General features: G+C 30.6%; 1 protein-coding gene across 1 annotated transcript in view; it reads right to left on the reverse strand.

Annotated features, from left to right (window-relative positions):
• Positions 1-72: 72 nt before the first annotated feature.
• LOC129231192 (putative HERC2-like protein 3) overlaps positions 73-20,567 on the reverse strand; it is a 68,938-nt gene continuing 48,443 nt past the window's right edge. The window contains exons 8-12 of the mRNA XM_054865439.1: positions 13,336-13,486; positions 8,561-8,757; positions 6,013-6,225; positions 3,405-3,549; positions 73-195 (exon numbers count right to left, since the gene is read on the reverse strand). Coding sequence (XP_054721414.1) covers positions 125-195; positions 3,405-3,549; positions 6,013-6,225; positions 8,561-8,757; positions 13,336-13,486 — 777 coding nt within the window. The 3' untranslated portion in view covers positions 73-124. The remainder of the gene's footprint in view (positions 196-3,404; positions 3,550-6,012; positions 6,226-8,560; positions 8,758-13,335; positions 13,487-20,567) is intronic.

The raw sequence follows: 20,567 nt of genomic DNA on the forward strand, positions 1-20,567 counted from the left end.
AGCACACATAGAAGACTTCATTCGCATTTGTTTCTGCTTTGTAGTTGAGCTAGCTATTGGAGGTGTTTTCCTTGCTTCTTGGCTTGTGACACTATTCCCAGGTTCATTGCATGGGCTTTGAGAGTCATTTGCAAAGGAGGCTGCTGGTCTTATGGACACTGACATCAGGTACTGAGATAAAGCTAATGCAGCAGTCTTTTTTCATGAAAAAAGTGAGAAATCATTTTTTTAATAGAAAGAAAACAATAAATGAGATTCTTATAAAGCAATATGTTTAAAAACTAGCTAAAATAGAGTACTCAAAAAAAAAAAAATCATTAATTGGAGAACATGAATTTATGGTTATAAGTTTAATTACAAAATCAGGACAGTCAAACTACCTCTATTTCCTCCCAGGAAAAAGTAGATTTTAGTGGAGAAGGTTGACTAGCAGCAGCCATTAAGTACTGAAGCAACAATATATCATTTGTTTGATCAGATTCTTTTGAGCTTGTCATATCATTTGATGAAAATGTCTGATGATAAGGACATAACATTATTTTCTCTAACAAATGCTGATTTCTAAACAGTACATGTAGAGCTTTAATTAAATTAAGGCTAAAATACTGTTGCTGAAGTTGTGCTTTATTTATACCTAAAGTTAAAAGGGAAAAAAACAATTATATTAAACGATGAATGCACATAATAACTTCGTGACAATTTAAAGAACAGAAAAAACTAAATTTATTTGTTTAATATAACTTGCAAACTATTTTTCAAATAGTAGTTACTCCAACACTTATAAAATATATTGCTATTCACAATAAGCCTTCACTCACTTTCTTTAATGGTCCGTATACTTGCAGAGATAAGCAAAAAAGTATATAATGAAAAATACATAACTGCCGTATTTGAAAGTAACATTTTTTTTTAAACAAATAGGAGAAAAAACGGTAGAATTTTCATTTACAACACTTTAACATTAAGCTTATTTTATTAAATACATACTTATATAATATTACCTATTTAATAAAATAAAACCTATATAAAAATAAATGCAAAATATACTAAAGAAGTACTTTAATTTTTCTTTGCTTTTATTTTTTAATTTTTAGTACTCTGGAAACAAAACAAAAATGTATATATTCATACAATATACAGAAGAAACACATAAAACTTTTAAAAATTAGTTCTATTTATTTTATTGCTGTAAAAATCAAGTTTTTTTTTTACTTGAACTTATTAAATTTACAAATATAAAAAATATTCCAAAAAGCATCACTATTCAAAATAAATTATTAAAAATAATAGACACATCAAAATCAATTTTATTACTGATATAATAGCAAAACAGCACGATTATAACTATTGCATTGAAAAAAGAAATTCCCTTCAATATTGCATGGGTAATGTATCCATTAAACTCACTATAATTTCATTGGAGACCTCCACGGCTCATGGCTGAGAGGTGGAAACACTTGCTTCTTATGCCTAAGGTTTTGGGTTCCATTCCCAATGGTGCTCTGGATGTTATTTTCTCTCTCTTGTAATGTAAACCAGTTTTACATGGCCCTGTTTGAATTTTTTTTTTAAATGTACAGAGTAATGTCTTATTAGAAGTTCACCCTCCTTGTGAGGCAATGCCACCCCTCTTTGCCACAGCCGCGGGACACAACAACAAGTAAACAGTTTATTGTGATGAATAAATGCTTTTATTCAGAATGATTCTCACTGTGCTAAAGCAGCAAGTTGGCAAATTGTGATTTGTTACCAAATTTTGTTTTATGACTTTTTCAAAGATAACAATGATTTTTCCTTTGTTTCATTCTTTATTCAATTTTTTTAAAATTATTGGTTTTCTTATGTATAACCAAGGCTGAGCTTGAAGCCTTAGTATAACAAAGCTTAAAATAAATGTAAAGAAATTAATAACACCTGAAGTTCAGCATTTCATTTTATGGCATCTGAAAACTTGAACTCAAACTATCACAAAATTTGGTTTAAGCAATATCATAATAAAGTTTTAATCAAAACAAACATAAGTTCTATTTTTTTCAATATGGTTATCATCCCACTCCTGGATAATACTTTTGAAGCAATCCCGTGTACTTTTGAATTTGTCTATCCGTTCACAGTATCCTTAAATTTGTCAAGTTTAACATGTTTCAGAGCTTTCTTAATCATAAAGTCACAGATACAGAAACTTTTATCTGGCAATTGTGCATATCAGATTCAAAATCACTTCATCCACATCAGACTTTTTAACTCTTTAAAGAACAATTTGATGCATCATTTTTTATCATGTGGCACTTTTTAAATTGTTATTATGGTTGATAAACTGCTTGGTGGAATATTAAATTTTAAAGCAATATACACTCAAGAGCCAAAACATTATGACCACCCCTAAATTTTGCAATGAACTCGGCTGAATGTCGTGGAAGGCACGTTATTAGGTGGAAGTGGTATTTAAATGCTGTTGGAGAGTCTGAAGAATCATTCTTTCACTTACTTCTGTGTGTGATGGGAAAGGCTGCGGATCTAAGCGACTTTGATAGAAGGCAGATTGTAATGGCTCGAAGGCTCGGAACAAGTATTTTAGAAACTGCCCGACTCGTGGGTTGTTCGCGACCTACAGTTGTTAGTACTTATTCAATGTGGATGAATGACGGTGAAACCAGCAGTAGACGACATGGTATTGGACGTCCACACGCTATCGAAGAAAAAGGTCGTCGCTGGCTGTCTCACATGGTGAAGCAAAACTGGAGCCAGACAGTTTTGCTGGCTCCAGTGCCTTCTCTTATGTGTAGTTAAAGTGTGGGATGTTCTCTCCCCCAACAATTACCCCTAGAGGTTGAGTACCTCAACACCCCTGTGTGTGTGTGTATGTGTGTGAAATTGCCCCTCTTGACACGCCATGAATTTTTGTGTCTAGAAGGTTTGATTACAGAAGGCTCCAAAAACTGCTTGTTCTAGGGTCACCAAATATCTTAATCGGGTCCTACAAGTATTGTATACCAAGTTCCAATTCGTCACAAATTGTGCGAAACCATCATATGCAAGGCAAGAACTCACTAGTTAACCTTACCTCTTTGAAGCGTTGTTACTAAACTTGTCAAATATCGCATAATTTTTTTTTTAATTAACTGGTTGTAGACTGTAAATAAGACTGATATACTACAAGCGATCTTTGTTTCAGAAGCCTACACTTGCTTTATAAGTGCATAAAAGGGAGTTAAAACTGCACACTTTGAGCATAACAGCAGCACTGATTTCAAAATTAAAACTAATATAGAAAAACTAATTTCATATTTCTAGTCAGAGCCCCAATTTTTGCTAAAAACCGCTTCAAAACTTGGGGCATGAAAGAAAAAAATGTTTTTTGTTGCCCTGTGATCATGATTAAATTTTAGAAATCTTAAACTTACTTGTGCTTGAAGAACTTTCTGGAACAGTTTTATTCAGTTCTGCATGAAATTCATCGCCAACAGCAAGACCCAACAAGTATGCCCAAATAGATGTCATTTTTTCACATTTCAGTTTATCACACATTACAAATTTTGAACAAGGAACCTGAAGATACATTGTATAAGAACTTTATCATAATTTGTCAGATAAGTTGCCAAGTTAAGAATTAATTTTCATTAGTATAAACGTTAAAGCATAAAAACTTAATAAATCAGTCAACAAAAATTGAAAATACATGAGGTCTGTCAAAAAATAATACAGTGAAGTTAAGAAAAAACATTCAAAATGTAACTACAAAAGCTTGAAATGTAACCAAGTACCATGCACATTGTGGAAGGTTTGGAAATGGATCTTATTATGAGACTGCTATCTATGGTGAATAGAAAATGCTTGCTCAGCGGGATGCAGAGCTATATTTTACATATACAAGGAAGGTAACATCTTCAAATTTTTGTAGTAGAAATTAATGTTAATTGTTACTCTCCCTAAACATTCACATGAACTCCAAACCATTTTAAATACATACTCTGTGCAAATAACAACAGAACTTGTTGCGAGTAAGTATGGGACAGTTCTCAATTTAAGACTAATTTACATTAATCAATGACAAAAGTATTTTTGAAGCTTCCCAGTTTCTTATTGCTTCTTCAAGCTCTAAATTTAAGTAAAGATGTAAACAGAATTTTTTTCACCACTAGCATGTTTGTAACAGGAAAATATAAATAAAAATCACATGACTTACAACAATAGTAACAAATATTTTCAAGGGTTATGCAATTCACTGTCGGGAAAAATGATGCCACTGGAAGTGTGTGCCTCAAAATCTGAAAATCAGATGTTTTTTTTTTTTTTTCCTGCTTTAGTCCAATAATATGGCAAAGTTGTGATATATCATTGCTTTCATCAGCTTTCTTACATACAGTAGAGTGAAAAAATTGTAAAGCTTGGGACCAAAGATTGTGCCAATTTCCGGATTTTAGACCATAAAATATTGATTATTATTTAGATTTATTAGAGCAGAATGGAGCAAGCAAAAAAACGAAAACTTATACATGTTTCATTTGCAATGCATCATTTCTATATTAAATTAATGCAAGACAAAAGTAATGGATATTAAAAATATGTACAGCAAAAACAAATTAATGAAAAGTGACATCTGATCTTTTGAAAACATTTTATAAATCATAGCATGTTTTAAAACTCTAATTTCTGCCAACTTTGTACCTTTCTGGCATAAAAAAATAAGTAATCAGTAACGCAACTTTACTTCATTAAATTTGCTAAATATTTACCTCTAAATGACTTAATGTTAATTCTTCCTGAAACAGCAATTTGTCATTGTCATCATTATTATCATCCTTATCTTCTTAGAACTTAAACTTAACCCAGTTCAATATAAGAAATTGTCCAAATAACATCATGTCACCTGATGAGATGATTTTTTGTTTACATGGAACGGCACTTCAGATCTTCATGGGGCAAAAACAAATTTTAGTGTAAAAATAATAAGAGTAGGTTATTATTTAGGGCATTCAAAAAGTAAGTTACACTTGTTTCCCAATAGATGGCAGCATCTCGTAACAAGAGGGAAATATGCACAGACCATACTTTAGTTCCACAGCTTCCAACTGCAGCAATTTCATTTGGATAGTTTGAATCGTTGCGGCATAGTACGAGAAAAAAATGGTGCAGCAACTGAAAACGTACTCCAACATTGAAGTCTGTGGAACAGAACGTTTTTTGCGGGAAAAGCTGTGAAAAATGAGCGACATGGAAAGTTAAGCAAAGGTGTTGTCCTCTTGCACGACAATGCAAGACCTTACAAAGCGCGCATTGTCTTACAAGGTGCAAGATCAGGCGCCCTGCGACTTCCACGTGTTCGGCAAACTCAAAGAACATTTGGGGGGAAGAGAATTTACCAGTGATCATCAGGTTCAGATAGATGTTCTAAGCTGGCTCAAGGACCAGGGAGCGGATTTCTAGCGTCAGAGCATCGAACGATTAGTGCTTCAGTCTGGCGAATGTCTTCAGCAACTGGGAGATTTTGCATTAAAATAGAATGCTGTATCTGTGTCATATTGTATTATAGCACGCTTCTCAATAAAGAATTTTTCGACCTAAATTGTTCGAGTGTAACTTACTTTTTGAACCAGACTTTCTTTTTTTTGGGGGGGGGGGAATACATACATACTACCTTATGCAGCTATTGAGAATCAACATCACTGTGCAAACAAACCTTGAATATAAATTAAACCTCTTATGGATGTTGATTAGAAGTTTCAGACTAAACACAACAAAGTCAATTTTTACTTGCTGAAAAATGTCTAACAGAGAAGAATACACATCATTTAACATGTTAACATTAATTTGAAAAGACTTCATAGAACCATATAATCGATTATATTGAAAAACAAGTTAATAAGTGTGTAATATTGTAAAAGAGTTAAATTCTGAAGAAAAAACAGTAAAAAAACATTGTACAATAAAAACAGCAGTTGAACAATAAAACTAAGCACCTTAGTTAAACAACAAAGAAATTAGTTTTGAAAAAATAAAAATTTTACATACAGGGGTCACTTCACTTGGGTGGCAGTATCCAATCATTTTGGTATCCTGGAAATAAACATGAATTCCATCCCATGGATAAATTTTTTCAACAGCACCAAGATTTGAATCTTTGTCAGATACCATGCCACCTAAACGAATTCTGCTATCAACTCCTCCAAGAGTAGCTAGTACTGCAATATTTGTTCCAAGATGCTTCCCCATCATAAAATCATTCTGAAATTATCAATTAAATTAAAAGATGTGATAAATATGAAATTGAGTTTATAATAAAAAAAGAATAATGCACTTAGCAAAATATTTGTTAATCACTAAATCAAAACTTGAAAGTACAAATTAAATGTTTTACTGCTACTCTTTTCATTTATCCTTCATAAGCATTAGCATATCAGAAAAAAAAATCAATAACATCATTAGAAAAAATTAATTTTAGAGCAATAGCGATATGTACACTTTTAAAACAAGAATTAAGATTCTATGAACAAAAATATCAAAAAAATTATTGAATTTTGTAAATGAGAAAGAAGTTTAATGCTTATCTTTTTTTGAAAGTTTTGCATTGTCTTTTGCATGTTAAACTGGATCTTAAATGATTTTTATCTAAAGCAAAGGTTTTCAACCCGGACAGCAGAACATTTCTTTTAAAACTTCCAAATTTTATTTTTTTCTCTCTTTGCGTCCCATTATTTACAAATACGGTCACTTCATATGAAATACACAAATTTTCAGGCATTTTTGTGCAGCATCATTTTAAATTTTGTTGAAATTTGGTAGGTTATACAAAATATGACCAAAAGTATTGGAACACTTTCAAAAAGTCAAATTTTTACAGATTTATCGAGAAATAAAAGACCAATTGCTCTGCAATTTTTTTCACAAGTAATGTATACTCCGGCTGCTATTTTCCAACAAAAATTAAGTCTACTATTCATTTGGGGGACAAACAACAAATTGAGTAACTAAAAAAAGGTTTTTGATAATTTTTTATTGTAAAAAACTGGAAATAAGCTATAAATTTAAGAAATAAGTTAAAAGTGTATCAAGAATTTATTTTTATATTTTCGTTAAAGTACCTCTTATACTCATGGAGGGATAAGCATTTCTTTCAAAAATGCGAATTTTTTTTCAAGGTTTTCGGCTGCTATCACGCAGAGTTTTCCATCAAACCTTACTAAACTTTCAGAATGTTTAAAACCATATTAGAGAAACATAATAATAAAATTTGAAGTTAAAATATTGAAAATTTAATGAAATATGAACGTTTAAAGCAATTAATTTTTCACTGCACATGCTCGAAAGATAGCAATTTTTAACTTTTATAATCAGAAACCCAGATATTTCCTACAACTCATTAAAAAATTCCACCTTGATATCTTTAAAATGTAAAAAGTTATCAGCGATCTAATAAGCCGAATTATAACAATTCTTGGTTAGACGATGAATCATGAGGGATCGTTCACAAATATCCATTCTTATCATGAATCACCCTGCAATGACAATGGGAAAGTGTTGCCAGTTTACGAACGACCCCATTCCATTTGTTGCCTATCCAAGAATTACAGAAATTTGGCTCGTTAGATCCCTGATAACTTATTGAATTTTAAAGATATTGCAGTGGAATTTTTTTATGAGTCGTAGGATATATCTAAGATTTGGATTATGAAAGTTATAAATTGATATCTTTCGTGCATGTGTAGTGAAAAATTAATTGCTTTAAACATTCATATTTCATTAAATTTTCAATGTTTATACTTCAAATTTTATTTTTATGTTTTTCTAACATGCTGTCAAATATTCTGAAAGTTTCGTAACATTTGACAGAAAACTATGCGTGATAGGGGTTGAAAACCTTCAAAAAAAATTTGCAATTTTGAAAGAAATGCTTATATCTCTGTGGATATGAGAGATACTTTCATGAAAATATAAAAATAAATTCTTGATGGATTTTTAACTTATTTCAGAAATTTATAGCTTATTTCGGGCTATTTACAATGAAAAATGATCAAAAACCGTTTTTTGGTTCCTCAACTTGTTGCTGGTCCCCTAATTAAATAGAAAACTTAATTTTTATTGAACAATGACAGCTAGAGTGTACTTTGCATGTGAAAAAAAATACAGAGCAATTGGTCTTTTATTTCTTGAGAAATTCGTAAAAATGTGAATTTTTTAAAGCGTCCCAATATTTGGTCATATAGTGTAAGTATCAATCTTCTGTTCTCTCAATTTTTTTTTTTTGGAGGGGGGGATTTTTATCAGCTATTTTTTGCTCTATCGATGAGTAAAATTCAGCATTTCCTTATCATTTTTCTAAAAGCTCTAGTAAATTTATATAAGTTAGTAGGAACGTCAAACATGGCTTATTGTCAAAGGAATGAACTTTTATTTGTGCAGAAACAAATAAAATTTAAGTTAAAACTGACTACACATTTTTCGGGGCTAAATTGTGATTTAAAAAGTGTCGCTTTCATCATTTCAAGCATTATTTTCTTTTAGTTAATTGTTTCACACATAGCTTTGAAAAAAATAAAATAAATAAAAAATAAACATTTACCATATCAGTAAATGGAGCAAGTTTCTCCTTTATGAGTTTAAGTTGATTAAAACAGAGGGACCCAATTACAGATTTCCAAGTGGGTAAACTCTCCAAATGTCTCAAAACACTGATATATTCTTCTGCAACAGTGCTGCAATGAGATGCAGTCCATAATACTTGTGGACGCATTGCCCATCTTTCCGTGTGTGGGAACTCTAAAATAATATTCAGAAGTTTTAATTCAAGAAAGAAGGCAAAAACTGTAAACAAACTAAGGTGAGGAAATGAATGAAATGCCACAAATTATTTCGAACTTGAAGGTGAATAAAGTATTCATTTTAAATAAATTAACTCAAATAAATAGAAGTTTGGTAAGACCTAATTTGGAGTATGCTGTTCAGTTTTTGTCTCCTTATCTTAAGAAAGATATTAATGTATTGGAAAGGGTTCAAAAGCGGGCTACAAGGCTAATAAATGAACTTTCTCATTCAGACTACGATTCCAGGCTCAGAATGCTAAAAACGTGCAGTCTTGAGCAAAGAAGAGACCGAGGAGACATGATTCAGTTGTTTAAATTTATTAAAATGAAAGATGTTAAGGGGCTGATTTTTAGCACTGAAAACAGGTCAAGGGGTCATTGTTTTATGCTATTTAAATCTCAGGCTAACATGGATATTATGAAAAAAATTATTATTTTAGCAGGGTAGTGGAACCTTGGAACAGCTTATCAGAAGAGGTGGTAATGAGCAAGGGAGAACATAGTTTTAAAAGGGCCATTGATCTTCACTGGGGATTGTAAATTGGGGCCCAGAGCATTTTGCTGGTCGTCACTTTTGTATTTGTATTTGTAAATTATTGAGCAGGGGTCTTAACAACTAAGACAATCTGAAGTTTGACAGGTTTAAAATAATAACCAGATGTTCTAAAGATGATCTGTCACTTAATTTAACAGCTTTAAGTATTAAAATCCTGTAATATTCCTCTGATCTTCAACAGATATCCTGCACAATTCCAATTTATGTGAAAAGGAAAAAAATCAATAAATCAATAACAACTACTCTCATTACAACAGCAAATTACTTAAAATATGTATAACAAGTTTTAATCAAAAAATAAATAAGATAAATGGAACGAAACGGAAGAGGAATGGGAGAGAAAATATGTGCAGGGGAAATGGACGTATGAAGGTCTGGCCAGAGGAAGTTTGGGTCCATCTAAGGACTCTTCATGAAATTGCAACTACTTAAAAGGGACTGGCCACAGAATTCTGCTGTATCAAGATGGACCAATAAAAAAGTTCTGATTGACCAGATCAGACCTTTTACAAGCCCTCTTATTAATGAAATGATATGCAAATTGGAAATCTAATATGTATTGATACATCATGTTTGATTTAGATCTAGAAATTTCACAAATAAATTTGATTCTTCACAAAAAAAAATTATAAAATTCACAAAAATATGACCTTGAGAAAAACCTGGACAGATCTCTGATGTAATAATGTGTAACGTGTGATGTAATAATCAACTGCAACTTAATTTATCAAAAGTGTGAGTATTATCCTGTTATCTTACATTAAAACAAAATTATTTCAGTTGAACCTGTCTACCTCAAAAAACTGCATATCTCGAATTTTTCAAATTTTCCAGCAATCTTTATTTCTCACGCTTTTTCCCCTGTTTTTCTCAAATACTTCATACGCAAAACCTCTATTTCTCCCAATTCACAATTCGCTGCTACAGAAATTTGAAGAACAACCTTGTTTTTTCTTCGCTATTAAGAGAACAAAAGTAGGCAGGAGATTAGTATTTAACTAAGAAATAATGGAGGATGATACCCAGCCTCGGTAGGAGATAGAGGGGAGGGACAAAGTGAATGCAAGGTGCAAAAACTGACTGACCCACAATACTACATTGGGAAGGGAAGATGGAATATATCACTTCAAGATGACAAACTGGAAACGTGCTATTATTTCTCCTGCAAAAAAGGATAAATGAAAGAGTAGGGAGCAGGTTGAAGAAGGAAAAATCAAAAGCAGAAATTACAGCAGTTGCAAAATTTAAAAGAATTGTAGGTGAAACAACAACTGTCAATTTTTGTTAACAGATTTTTTTTAGTTGAGCATTAAATCATTATGAAATGTTTATCCAATTAATTAGATAATTTGTTTTCAGTATATTATATTTTTATTCAGTTCATTGGGGGGAAAAATAATTTTTTGAAAAGAAAAAAAAAAAACTTTTTTTTTCTGGTTCAAACCAGTTATTTTTGATTTAAACCATTTTTATTTCAACTGAACACTATTTTTAAGAAAAACAATTTTATTCTAGGAAAATCATGAAGATTTTATGAATAAATTGTTAAGGAATGTATAATATTCATATTTCTACCTAATTTCTTTGTAATTAATTAAACAATTAAAAGTAAAATCTTGCAATTTCATTTTCTCATACGTCAAAATTTCTATAGGAGAATATTGTTTGAAAATCTTTCACTATTATAAAAAGTACAATATGTAATGGGCCTTGGTATAAATAATCAAAGAAATAATTTACTGTGGTAGTTCAGACATTATTAACTACAAATAACCAAAAATAAATTCTTGTAAATTAATTTTCTCATAATCACAGCTATCTACAATAAATAAAAAATAAAAGTAAAATTAAAATCACCCATTCTTAAACATGGAAAGTATTTTGCAGTATCTACAAATGAATCACAAGTCTAATGTACATTACAGAACTTAAAAAAATCAAAGGTCAATGTACATTTTGTCTAAAGAATTTAAAAAAAAAAATACAAATCATGTAATATTTTTACCTAATGTATCAGTGACAACAATTATAGAAACAGGACAGGTAGGTTTTATGAAAATCATTATGGTTTTTCATTGCAGAGATTATTTCTCCTGGTTTATAAAGCATTTAGGAATACATTTTTTTTTTAATCAAAGAAAAAAAATCATTTTAATTAAAAGCCCCAGTATGAAAATACTCTTTTAACATATTTTAATAATGAAGACTCATAAAAATTAATGTTAATTTATCCTTGCACCATTCATAAGAGACTTCTTTTATTATCTTAGGATCAAAAAGGTTCTTAAAAAGGTGAAAATTTGGCATTAATTTTTTTTTAATAAGAGCACTGAGTTTCATGGATATTTTCTGGGTTTTTTTTTTTTTTTTTTTTTGCTCTGATGGCATCTTCTACCAGGGATTCAAAAAGTGTTCAAGTATAAGCGTAATTTTATGCCTACTCTAAGTGTTCTTAGACTTCTTTAGTTTTTTTTTCTCCTTTCATTTAAATATTCTAGCATTAAGATTCATATACACTATGCATTGCTTCAATGGTACATAATCTCTCTCAATAAATACAAATACAAATACAAAAGTGACGACCAGCAACAGGCTCTGGGCCCAGCTAGACTGGTCCTAGTCAATTTAATCTTAGTAATCAAATCTTAAGTAATGAAGCAAATTAGGTAGTAAATGAAATTTTGGTTGAAATATGCTTTTTGGAAAAAGTTTAAAATGCAAAAGATTTTTTGCATTTCAAACTTTTTTCTCCATGTAATTTTAGAAAAACTTAGTTGGTCTGCCTTGTACATTTATTTATGTACCTAATAGGAAAGCTGCATTGATTTAAAAAAAAAAGGAAAACACAAAAGAAAAACTATTTAGCAAACTTGTATTACCGTAAAAAATATAAGCTTTACGTTTATTTAAGCTGTAATTTATCTGCAAAGCTTTGCTAGTTACCTTGCATTAATAAGATTTTACTCTTTGCATTAATATGTAAAATTTATGAAAACATTTGGGAGAAAACAATGAAGTTTTTCAAAAAAAAAAAAAAACATTTCTGAAAAAAAAAATAACCACATGGTTTTTTTTACAAATACCCATTTGGTTTAAACCAAACAATCCTAGTACGCATTGCTTGAACAACTCATAGTCCACAGATTTTAATACATTAATAAAAACCTCCATATCTTGAAACCTATCTTTCTCAAAAAAAAATATTCTGAATCTCCCCAAGTACGGCAGATTGTCTTACTGTATCCAGTAAAACACATTTTAATAAAATTGCTTTTGTTAGGGGTATGTATAATTAAAAAAAGGTTGAGAACTCCAGATTATACTTTTTATATAATAGCTGCTCACATTATTTTTTACTGTTTTTTTTTTTTTTTTTTTTTTTTTGAGTCTAAAAGGGATTTGTTCTTCTTTTGTTTTTTAATTGGAAATTAGATCTAAATGTTTTGAACAAAAATGAGCTCTTTGACAAAAGAGTACATTTTGTTCTCTTCAGTGCAAAAAAAAAAACTGCAATATAGTTTTAGGAGGTTCTTATGTTAGATTCATAAAATTTTTTTTACTGTTATTGAAAAAACCTATACATATTAAGTTTTAGCATAATAAATTTTATTTATAAAAGGCACGGTACATTTGCACCTTCATTTCAACTAAAAGTCTGAATGTGCCCAAATGCCAACCTGGAAACAGAGATCTTGCAATTCAATAAAGTTAGTGCATGATTATGAGTTAAAAGCGATTTTGAATTGATGGGCATAAATCTTTCATTAAACATTTGGGGATCTGGTACAGTACAATTTTATGCATTTATTTTTCATTAACAAAATGTTTTTAAAAATGTTTATATCATAAAAATATAGCTTTCATTTGCAGTTAGATTCTTATCAACACAGCATTCATTTCAAACATAAATTGGCACAAAATTAAACACACATGCAATTTTACTCAAGCAGAGACAGAAAAAGGGCGAAAGAAATGTACCAATGAGTTCCAATGTCGGATCATTAGCACAAGACAAAAGAACGCTGCCAAGCATTTCAAATAACTGTTGAACAATGTTGATTTTTCTCATGTTTGAATAGCGACGATCCCAAGATGACAGGACTGTCCTTAAAAGTCTTAGAGCTTGGATCTAAAAATAATAAGAATCACTTTTAAAAAATAATAAAAAGAAAAAGTGGTGTACCTGGCATGTTCATAGAAAATACCATTTAAAAATATAATTTTGAACAAAATACAAAACAAAAACATTTCTATTCGCTAAAAAAGTTTAAAAAATGGATGATAGTGAATGAATAACGTAGGAAAGGAAAATATATATGATCTCAGACATTTCAGAGGTCACACTCCCCTCCCTCTCACCCCTTCAATTTGATTCTCAGAAAAGTGAGGGGTTTTTTTCATGGAATTGATCAACATTATGATCCTAAAAGTTTTTGTGAATTTCAGTCCTCCAAAATAGTTTCATGTCTCTAACTAACTAACTAACACACAGACACACACGTAACCTCAGAGCAACAGTAAGAGATCTAATCCCAGGAATAACAATAAGACATCTGACTGTTGCCATATATGATAAACAGTTAATTACACAAATTAAAGCATAATAAATTATGCAATTGAATTCTATTTAAAAAAATTCAATTGCTCTAAAAATTGTATCCTCTTTTTGTCTATTTATTATTTAAAGTTTTAATATATTGAACTGAAATTTTATTCTGAGGTGTAGGATCTTCTTGGGCTTTGGATTATGAAGATAATAAATGGCTATCTTTCACTTATAGGCAGTAAAAATTTAATTGCTCTAAACGTTCATATTTCTTCAAATTTTCAATCTTTTAATTTCAAATGTTATTGCAGTATAACTTTGATTTAAGGATACCCGATTGAACAATTTCCTCAATTACATGATACCATGATTTCATTGCTCTGGATCTGACCACATTGAATGTCTATGCTCCTCGATTTAATGATATCCTTGATTTAACGATAACATTTTCCAGTCCCTTGATAATCATTAAATCGAGATTATATTGTAATATGTTTCTCTTGTATGCTGTTAAACATTCTGAAAGTTTAGTAACAGTCGACAGAAAACTCTGCATGCTATGAGCCGAAAACCTTAAAATAAAACAAGTATTTTTGAAAGAAATGCTTTATATCTCCATGGGTATAAGAGATACGTCCACGAAACTATAAAAATAAAATCTACAATGTTTTTAAACTGAAATGTATAGCTTATTTCCAGCTATTTACAACAAAAGATGATAAAAACCTTTTTATGTTTTCTCAATTTGTTGCCGGTCCCCTAAATGAACAGTTGATTAAATTTTTACTGTCAAATAACAGCTGGAGTATACCTTTTACGTGAAAAAATTACAGAGCAATTGGCCTCTTAATTCTCAAGAAATTCGTAAAAGTGAATTTTTGAAAGTATCCCAATACTTTTAGTGATATAGTGTATCTTGGTGAGAACATTGGTCGAACTAATATATATATATATATATATTTTTTGTTCATATTGTTTGCTCATGCTTGTGTTTTTCCTAAATGCAATGTGGGGGACTTGGAAACTATAGAAGAAACTATAGGAAATATTTTTTTTTTTTTTTTTGCATTTTAAACTTTTTACATTTTAGCTCCACATCTTATTTTAACCACTTTAGCAACCGGAAGTATGCATTAGGGTGGTTCAAAAATGCATGTGAAAAAAAAGTTTCTCCTACATACCGGGACACCCCTCAATATTTTTAGACTTGTGGATAGCAATATACAGGGAGAATTTTAGTTTCCTATATATTTTGAGAATATGCTTTTTTTTTGGGGTGGGGTAAAATAGTATATTAAATTATCGACAGAGAAATATTGTAGGAAATCTAAAACTAATACTTTACTTCCTGGAACCAGTTAACATAAGAATTCTAGGAGAAATTATTAAAACCACTCTTAAAGATTTCTAATCATGATAAAACTAAAAAATTTAAATGGAAATAATTTTGAACTGAATTTTCAAGCAGTATAGTTGTTGCTGCAAGAATAACAAGCGATAGTTAAAGTATAGAAGTAATATAGTTTTACTTACGTAAATGATAAAGCCGTGTGCAGGTAAACGGCAGTATTTGCAGAAATTAGTTTTTGAGATATTTGAAGAAGTGTGGTGGATTCAGTGCTAACAATAGGAAAAATTTTGAATTAGACGCTTTTTTCACGGTTCTTTTTCAGCGGAAACCAAATTAGCGAGTATGTACAATAAAGATAATGTACAATAAATGACAAAAATGAAAAAAAAAAAAAGAAAAATGTGCAGTAACTGCCCTTTACTTGCACACGGCAGAATAGACATATTTATGTAAAACACATTGAAATCTTTCAACAACCAGTCAAACTTGTAGGGAATCAAAGTACTTCATTTTGCAAGAAAAATTTTTTTTTCTTCTTTGATCAATTTTCCATGAATTTTTGTTATTTTTTCAAAATTCCCTGATACTTCCCTGATTTTTCCCAGAGTGATAAAGTTCCCTGACTTTTCCCTGATCTCTGTGATTTCCCTGATTTGTCGTCACCCTGCTGATGATAATCTGCAAAAACTGCCAAATATATGCTGAAGGAACTGCAACATTTAATGCAAAATTGCACTTTTGGTGCAAGTTTGTCCAATTTTGGTTCAGAAAAGTCCATTTAGTAATCTTTGGGAGCAGTTTGACGTAAAATCGGTGATTGACACGGTTTGGCACAATTGGAGCTGCTGGCACATTCCTGCTTGCTTAAAAGACATACTTTGTTTTCTTTCATAGGAAAAAGTTTACACAAGAGCATTAAAAAAAGGTTAATTACTATACTTGAACGAAAAAAAAAAAAAACAGAAAAACCACGATGTAGTGAAGCCATGAAAGTTGAAACCCGAAGTAGGGAGGGACGACTGTACACAGTTTAATATGACCTTTAGATCTGAAGTTTTTTCTTAATATATTAGCCATTTTTCTGTGAAAGATATAAGCATCACTTTTCGGTTCTGAGTATGACATTGAAATTGAAAGTAATTTAATTGCAATTATTGACTCATTAAAACTCAAATATGTTCTGTGAGATAAATTATTTTCGTTCAGCTTTCCTTTTTATGTATATGAAGGTTGAGCTGTGAAAAATAATATATTTTTCCTTAAAAAGACATGAAAGTAAAAGGAAGTTTTGATGGACATTTGTCTCAAGTACATGTTATCAATTCATTAGTTAAAAAAATGCTAATGATGAAATTTCAATTATTTTTCCAAAAAATACTGAAATACTTACTTTTAAGAACTAAGCAACAAAAGTAGGAATCTTTGAGGCATTCGTATTTTTTCCTAAATGGTAACTTTTTTATGGATTGGGAGATGTATAACTTAACAGTACTGGTATATAACATTTAAAATAAAAACAATGCACATTTTACTAACTTATACAGAGTGTTCTGTTTTAACCTGAAAGACCTTTATTTTCACAACTGTCAGTCCTAGATGCATATTTCCAATTGTAAAAATGTTGTAAATCAGTTGGAGTTTAGATATTGAAAGTTTGAAGTGAAAATAAAAATAACTCAAAAAAAAAAAAAATATTATATATATATATATATATATATATATATATATATATATATATATATATATATATGGGCCCCAGGTTTTCTAACTTAAATTTAGGAAAATAGTTTTAATTGAAAAATAACACCAGCAAAAAAAGTTTGACGTTGGTACGACCAATATTCACTGAGATATGAAATGCAGCGTTTAGTGACATAAACCACTTTTCACTCGCTGTCAATACCTTTTGAGGGAACATATAGCGGTGTACAAGGGCTTAAAATTATATGTGTGCATAGACCCAGACAACCACAAATATCTCAAAGACATCTAAACAGGTCTATAACATGTCCAGACGTCTTTTAGATTTCTTAAGACATCTGAACAATGTCCAAAAATGTCTAAATCATTGATATAGATATGTGGACATCCTAAGGATATCATGGTATCTCCAAATCATGGACATAGATATTTGGACATCCTAAGGATATCCAGGTATCTCCAAATCATAGATATGGATTTGTGCATGTATTCTAGAGATCTAGGCAGTAACATGTTTTAGATATAGATATTAGGATATCTTATAGATAACTACTCAATATCCCGTACGTTGCATTATAAATATCCACGAATGTCTACTTCCAGGATGACTTCAAGATATTTGACTTTTAGATCTGACCGGATTTGTTTGTATTCTGAATTTTGCGGCGAAATTATTTTATTTTGAAATTTTATAGAAGAAAAGTGATTTCTTTTTTTTCCCAATTCGTACTTGTAAAAAAAAATCGAGTTGTGTGAACTGAGAAAACTCTAACTTCTTCTATTTCTAAACTTAGTTGATTTTTTTCAAGATCGCTTGTGACGATGCGGAGATTCAAGTCTGCTGACTTTTTTTTCTTTACGCAAGATTAAATTGATAGTGAAGGTGATATTCATTTCTTGATTTCCACAGGTGTTAATTTGTTTTTCAACGGCAGTTTGTAATGAAAGGTTAGTGATATGAGGAGTCAAAACTACAAGTTTAACCCTAACAAACTTTGATTCTGTGCGTGTACGGTTGGTCTGCATTTCTTCAATCTTTCATTCGTTGCTATTTGTTAAATGTTAAAAATCTATGTACAACTAGGCTAGGTACTTTGTTTTCTATGCTTGTGTTACTTTGCTAGTAAATTATATTTAAACTCTTATAACTGTGATGAAAAATGGGATGCTAAAACTTAAAATTGAGTTTAATTTTATAAGTGTCAACGTATCCGAATGTCCAATTGAATGATTTGTATTATGCTCAAATTTCTCCAAAAAAAAAAGTATATCCTTTTAATTAAATTGTTCAAATGCATACATTGCTCAAAATTAGGTTTGCATTTAAAAGATAAAGCAAACTCAATTTCCACAAATTCGAGTTTTCTCTCAATGTGTATTCAAATATCAAAGAGTGAATCTTTTCTTTAAATTGTATCAATTCTTTTGATTTGTAAAAATTGAAAATTTTGTCGTTGTGTTGTGATAAAAACCGAAAAACCCTTCGTCTTGCCATTCATATTATGTCTGATATCCTACGTATCATCATTTACACTAGTCCGATGTGTACTTTTATTGGTTTCTTCCTGTAGTTATGTTATCAAATATGTTAGAATTTTTTGTTTTATATACTTTACCTATAATAACTAATGTATTTATTTCATACTTCTAATTAAACCTCTCCGTGTTAATCATGATTTTGTTTGATTTTCTGATTGTTGCACTTTAATGATATTACAGTCGAATCCAGAAAACTCTGCGGGACCAAGAAGTGGTGTAGCTCTAAAATGCTGGGTTATTGGGTAGGCATTAAAAGTTTTTCATGCAAGTAGGGGAGCCCTGATGGGAAGTTATGTGTTTTTTCAGCATATGTTTGGTTATTTGGCAAATATAACGACATTATTTCCTTATTGATTGCCTTAATCTGAATAAAGATTTTCATTATTGATGTATGCATATGTGTATAACCGTATGTTATAATTCAGCAAAGTTTGAAATTCCTTTTTGGCAAATTAAGAATTTGACCTATCCAAAAGTTTAACGGGGCGTGCAAGTTTTTTCATCTTGCTGGAATGTGGTCCAGTTTTCTTTTCTTTTTTTTTTTTGTTGGGTTACCAAGTACCGCAGTGTTAAAAATAAGCAGTCATCAAGTCACATTTTGCGGCTGAAAATTTTTGATTCAATGCCTAGTTTTCAAACGCTTAGGTGGCGAATTTGACTCCATTTTGGATTTCAATAAAGCTTTTCTTTCCTGACTCTGATTAAGGACCAGTGATTGAAGGAGTAAATTTGTAGAAGTAACTTTCAAATGCTACGAATTTTGTTTTTAAAAAACCATTTTTTTCTGTGCATGTTAGAAATATGCTATTGGTTAGTGATGGGCATAATATAGTTCTCATAATCAAATCACTCGATTATTCAAGATCCCTTGAGAATTCAATTATCACAGCTCGAGTTCTCGATTGACACATCTTGACTTCTCGATTCCAAAAGCTCTCATATCAATCACTTGAGTTATCGATTTTAAAAGGTTTCTTATCAATTGCTCGAGTTCTCGATTTGGAAAGGTCTCAATTATCAATCACATCGATTATCAGAAGTACTCAATTACCGAGATCTCGATTATCAGAAGTACTCTATTACCGAGATCTCGATTATCAAAAGTTCTTGATTATGCCCATCACTACTATTGGTAGTGTGTAGTATATAGGAGAGATTATTGACAGTGAGCCTTCTATTTGGGACCTATAGTTGATTCATTAAAAATGGCTGAGGTTGTTTGTTTTAATGACTAGAAACATATACTAGGCGCATTATAATACCTAGATTTAAATTCTTGTATCTATGGCTGGTGCCAGGTTTTCGGGATGCTATTGTATTGAAATTAGAGATGTTTGAAAACATCTGAATGCTGTAAATTTTATAAAGTTGAAATATGAATTATCATAGTTTTCAAAATTCACCTTTTGTGTAATTGATGTTCCTAATTGATTTCAAGTGCCACACCAAATAGTGCTTTATGTGAGTACTCGACTTGGCAGTGTACTGAAAGTCAGGCATGCTTCAAACCATTGCCTCATGAACACCATGCCGAGTATGCACTAAGTTCTCGGTATACTGATATTTTAGAAGCTATCACTAATGCTATGCAATTGATTCACATAAAAATATTTGTCTGTTTTAGTTTAGGAAAGAAAGAAAGGAAGGCCCCGGCAATACACACAGGGAAGAACATGTAAGAGGTACTAGTTTAATTGACGTAGTATCTCTTTGATGTTTCATCTCTGTGAAGTCTATATTTTCCGAGCTGTATCCTGCTCAAGCACGTAAGGTAAGTATATCTCATAATTTAATCATTATAAATAGCAAAACACATGCTTTGTACATTATCATCCATCATTATACTATTTAATCTTATTTTCTGAATTGAAAAGTTTACTTGACTGTTCTTAAGAACAATAATCAGAAAAAAGGGATGTGTTCAGAGAAAATAGGTAAGTTCCAAGCATTATATTTATTTTTAATATGTATTTTTTAAAATTACTTATATTTTTCTTAGTTTTTGTTCAAAATATGAATAATCAAGTATAAGGCTCCTCGCAACAGATTCTGCTATGGAAGTTGCAGTTGAAA

This window comes from Uloborus diversus, chromosome 10 (assembly GCF_026930045.1).
Source record: "Uloborus diversus isolate 005 chromosome 10, Udiv.v.3.1, whole genome shotgun sequence".
NCBI lineage: Eukaryota > Metazoa > Arthropoda > Arachnida > Araneae > Uloboridae > Uloborus > Uloborus diversus.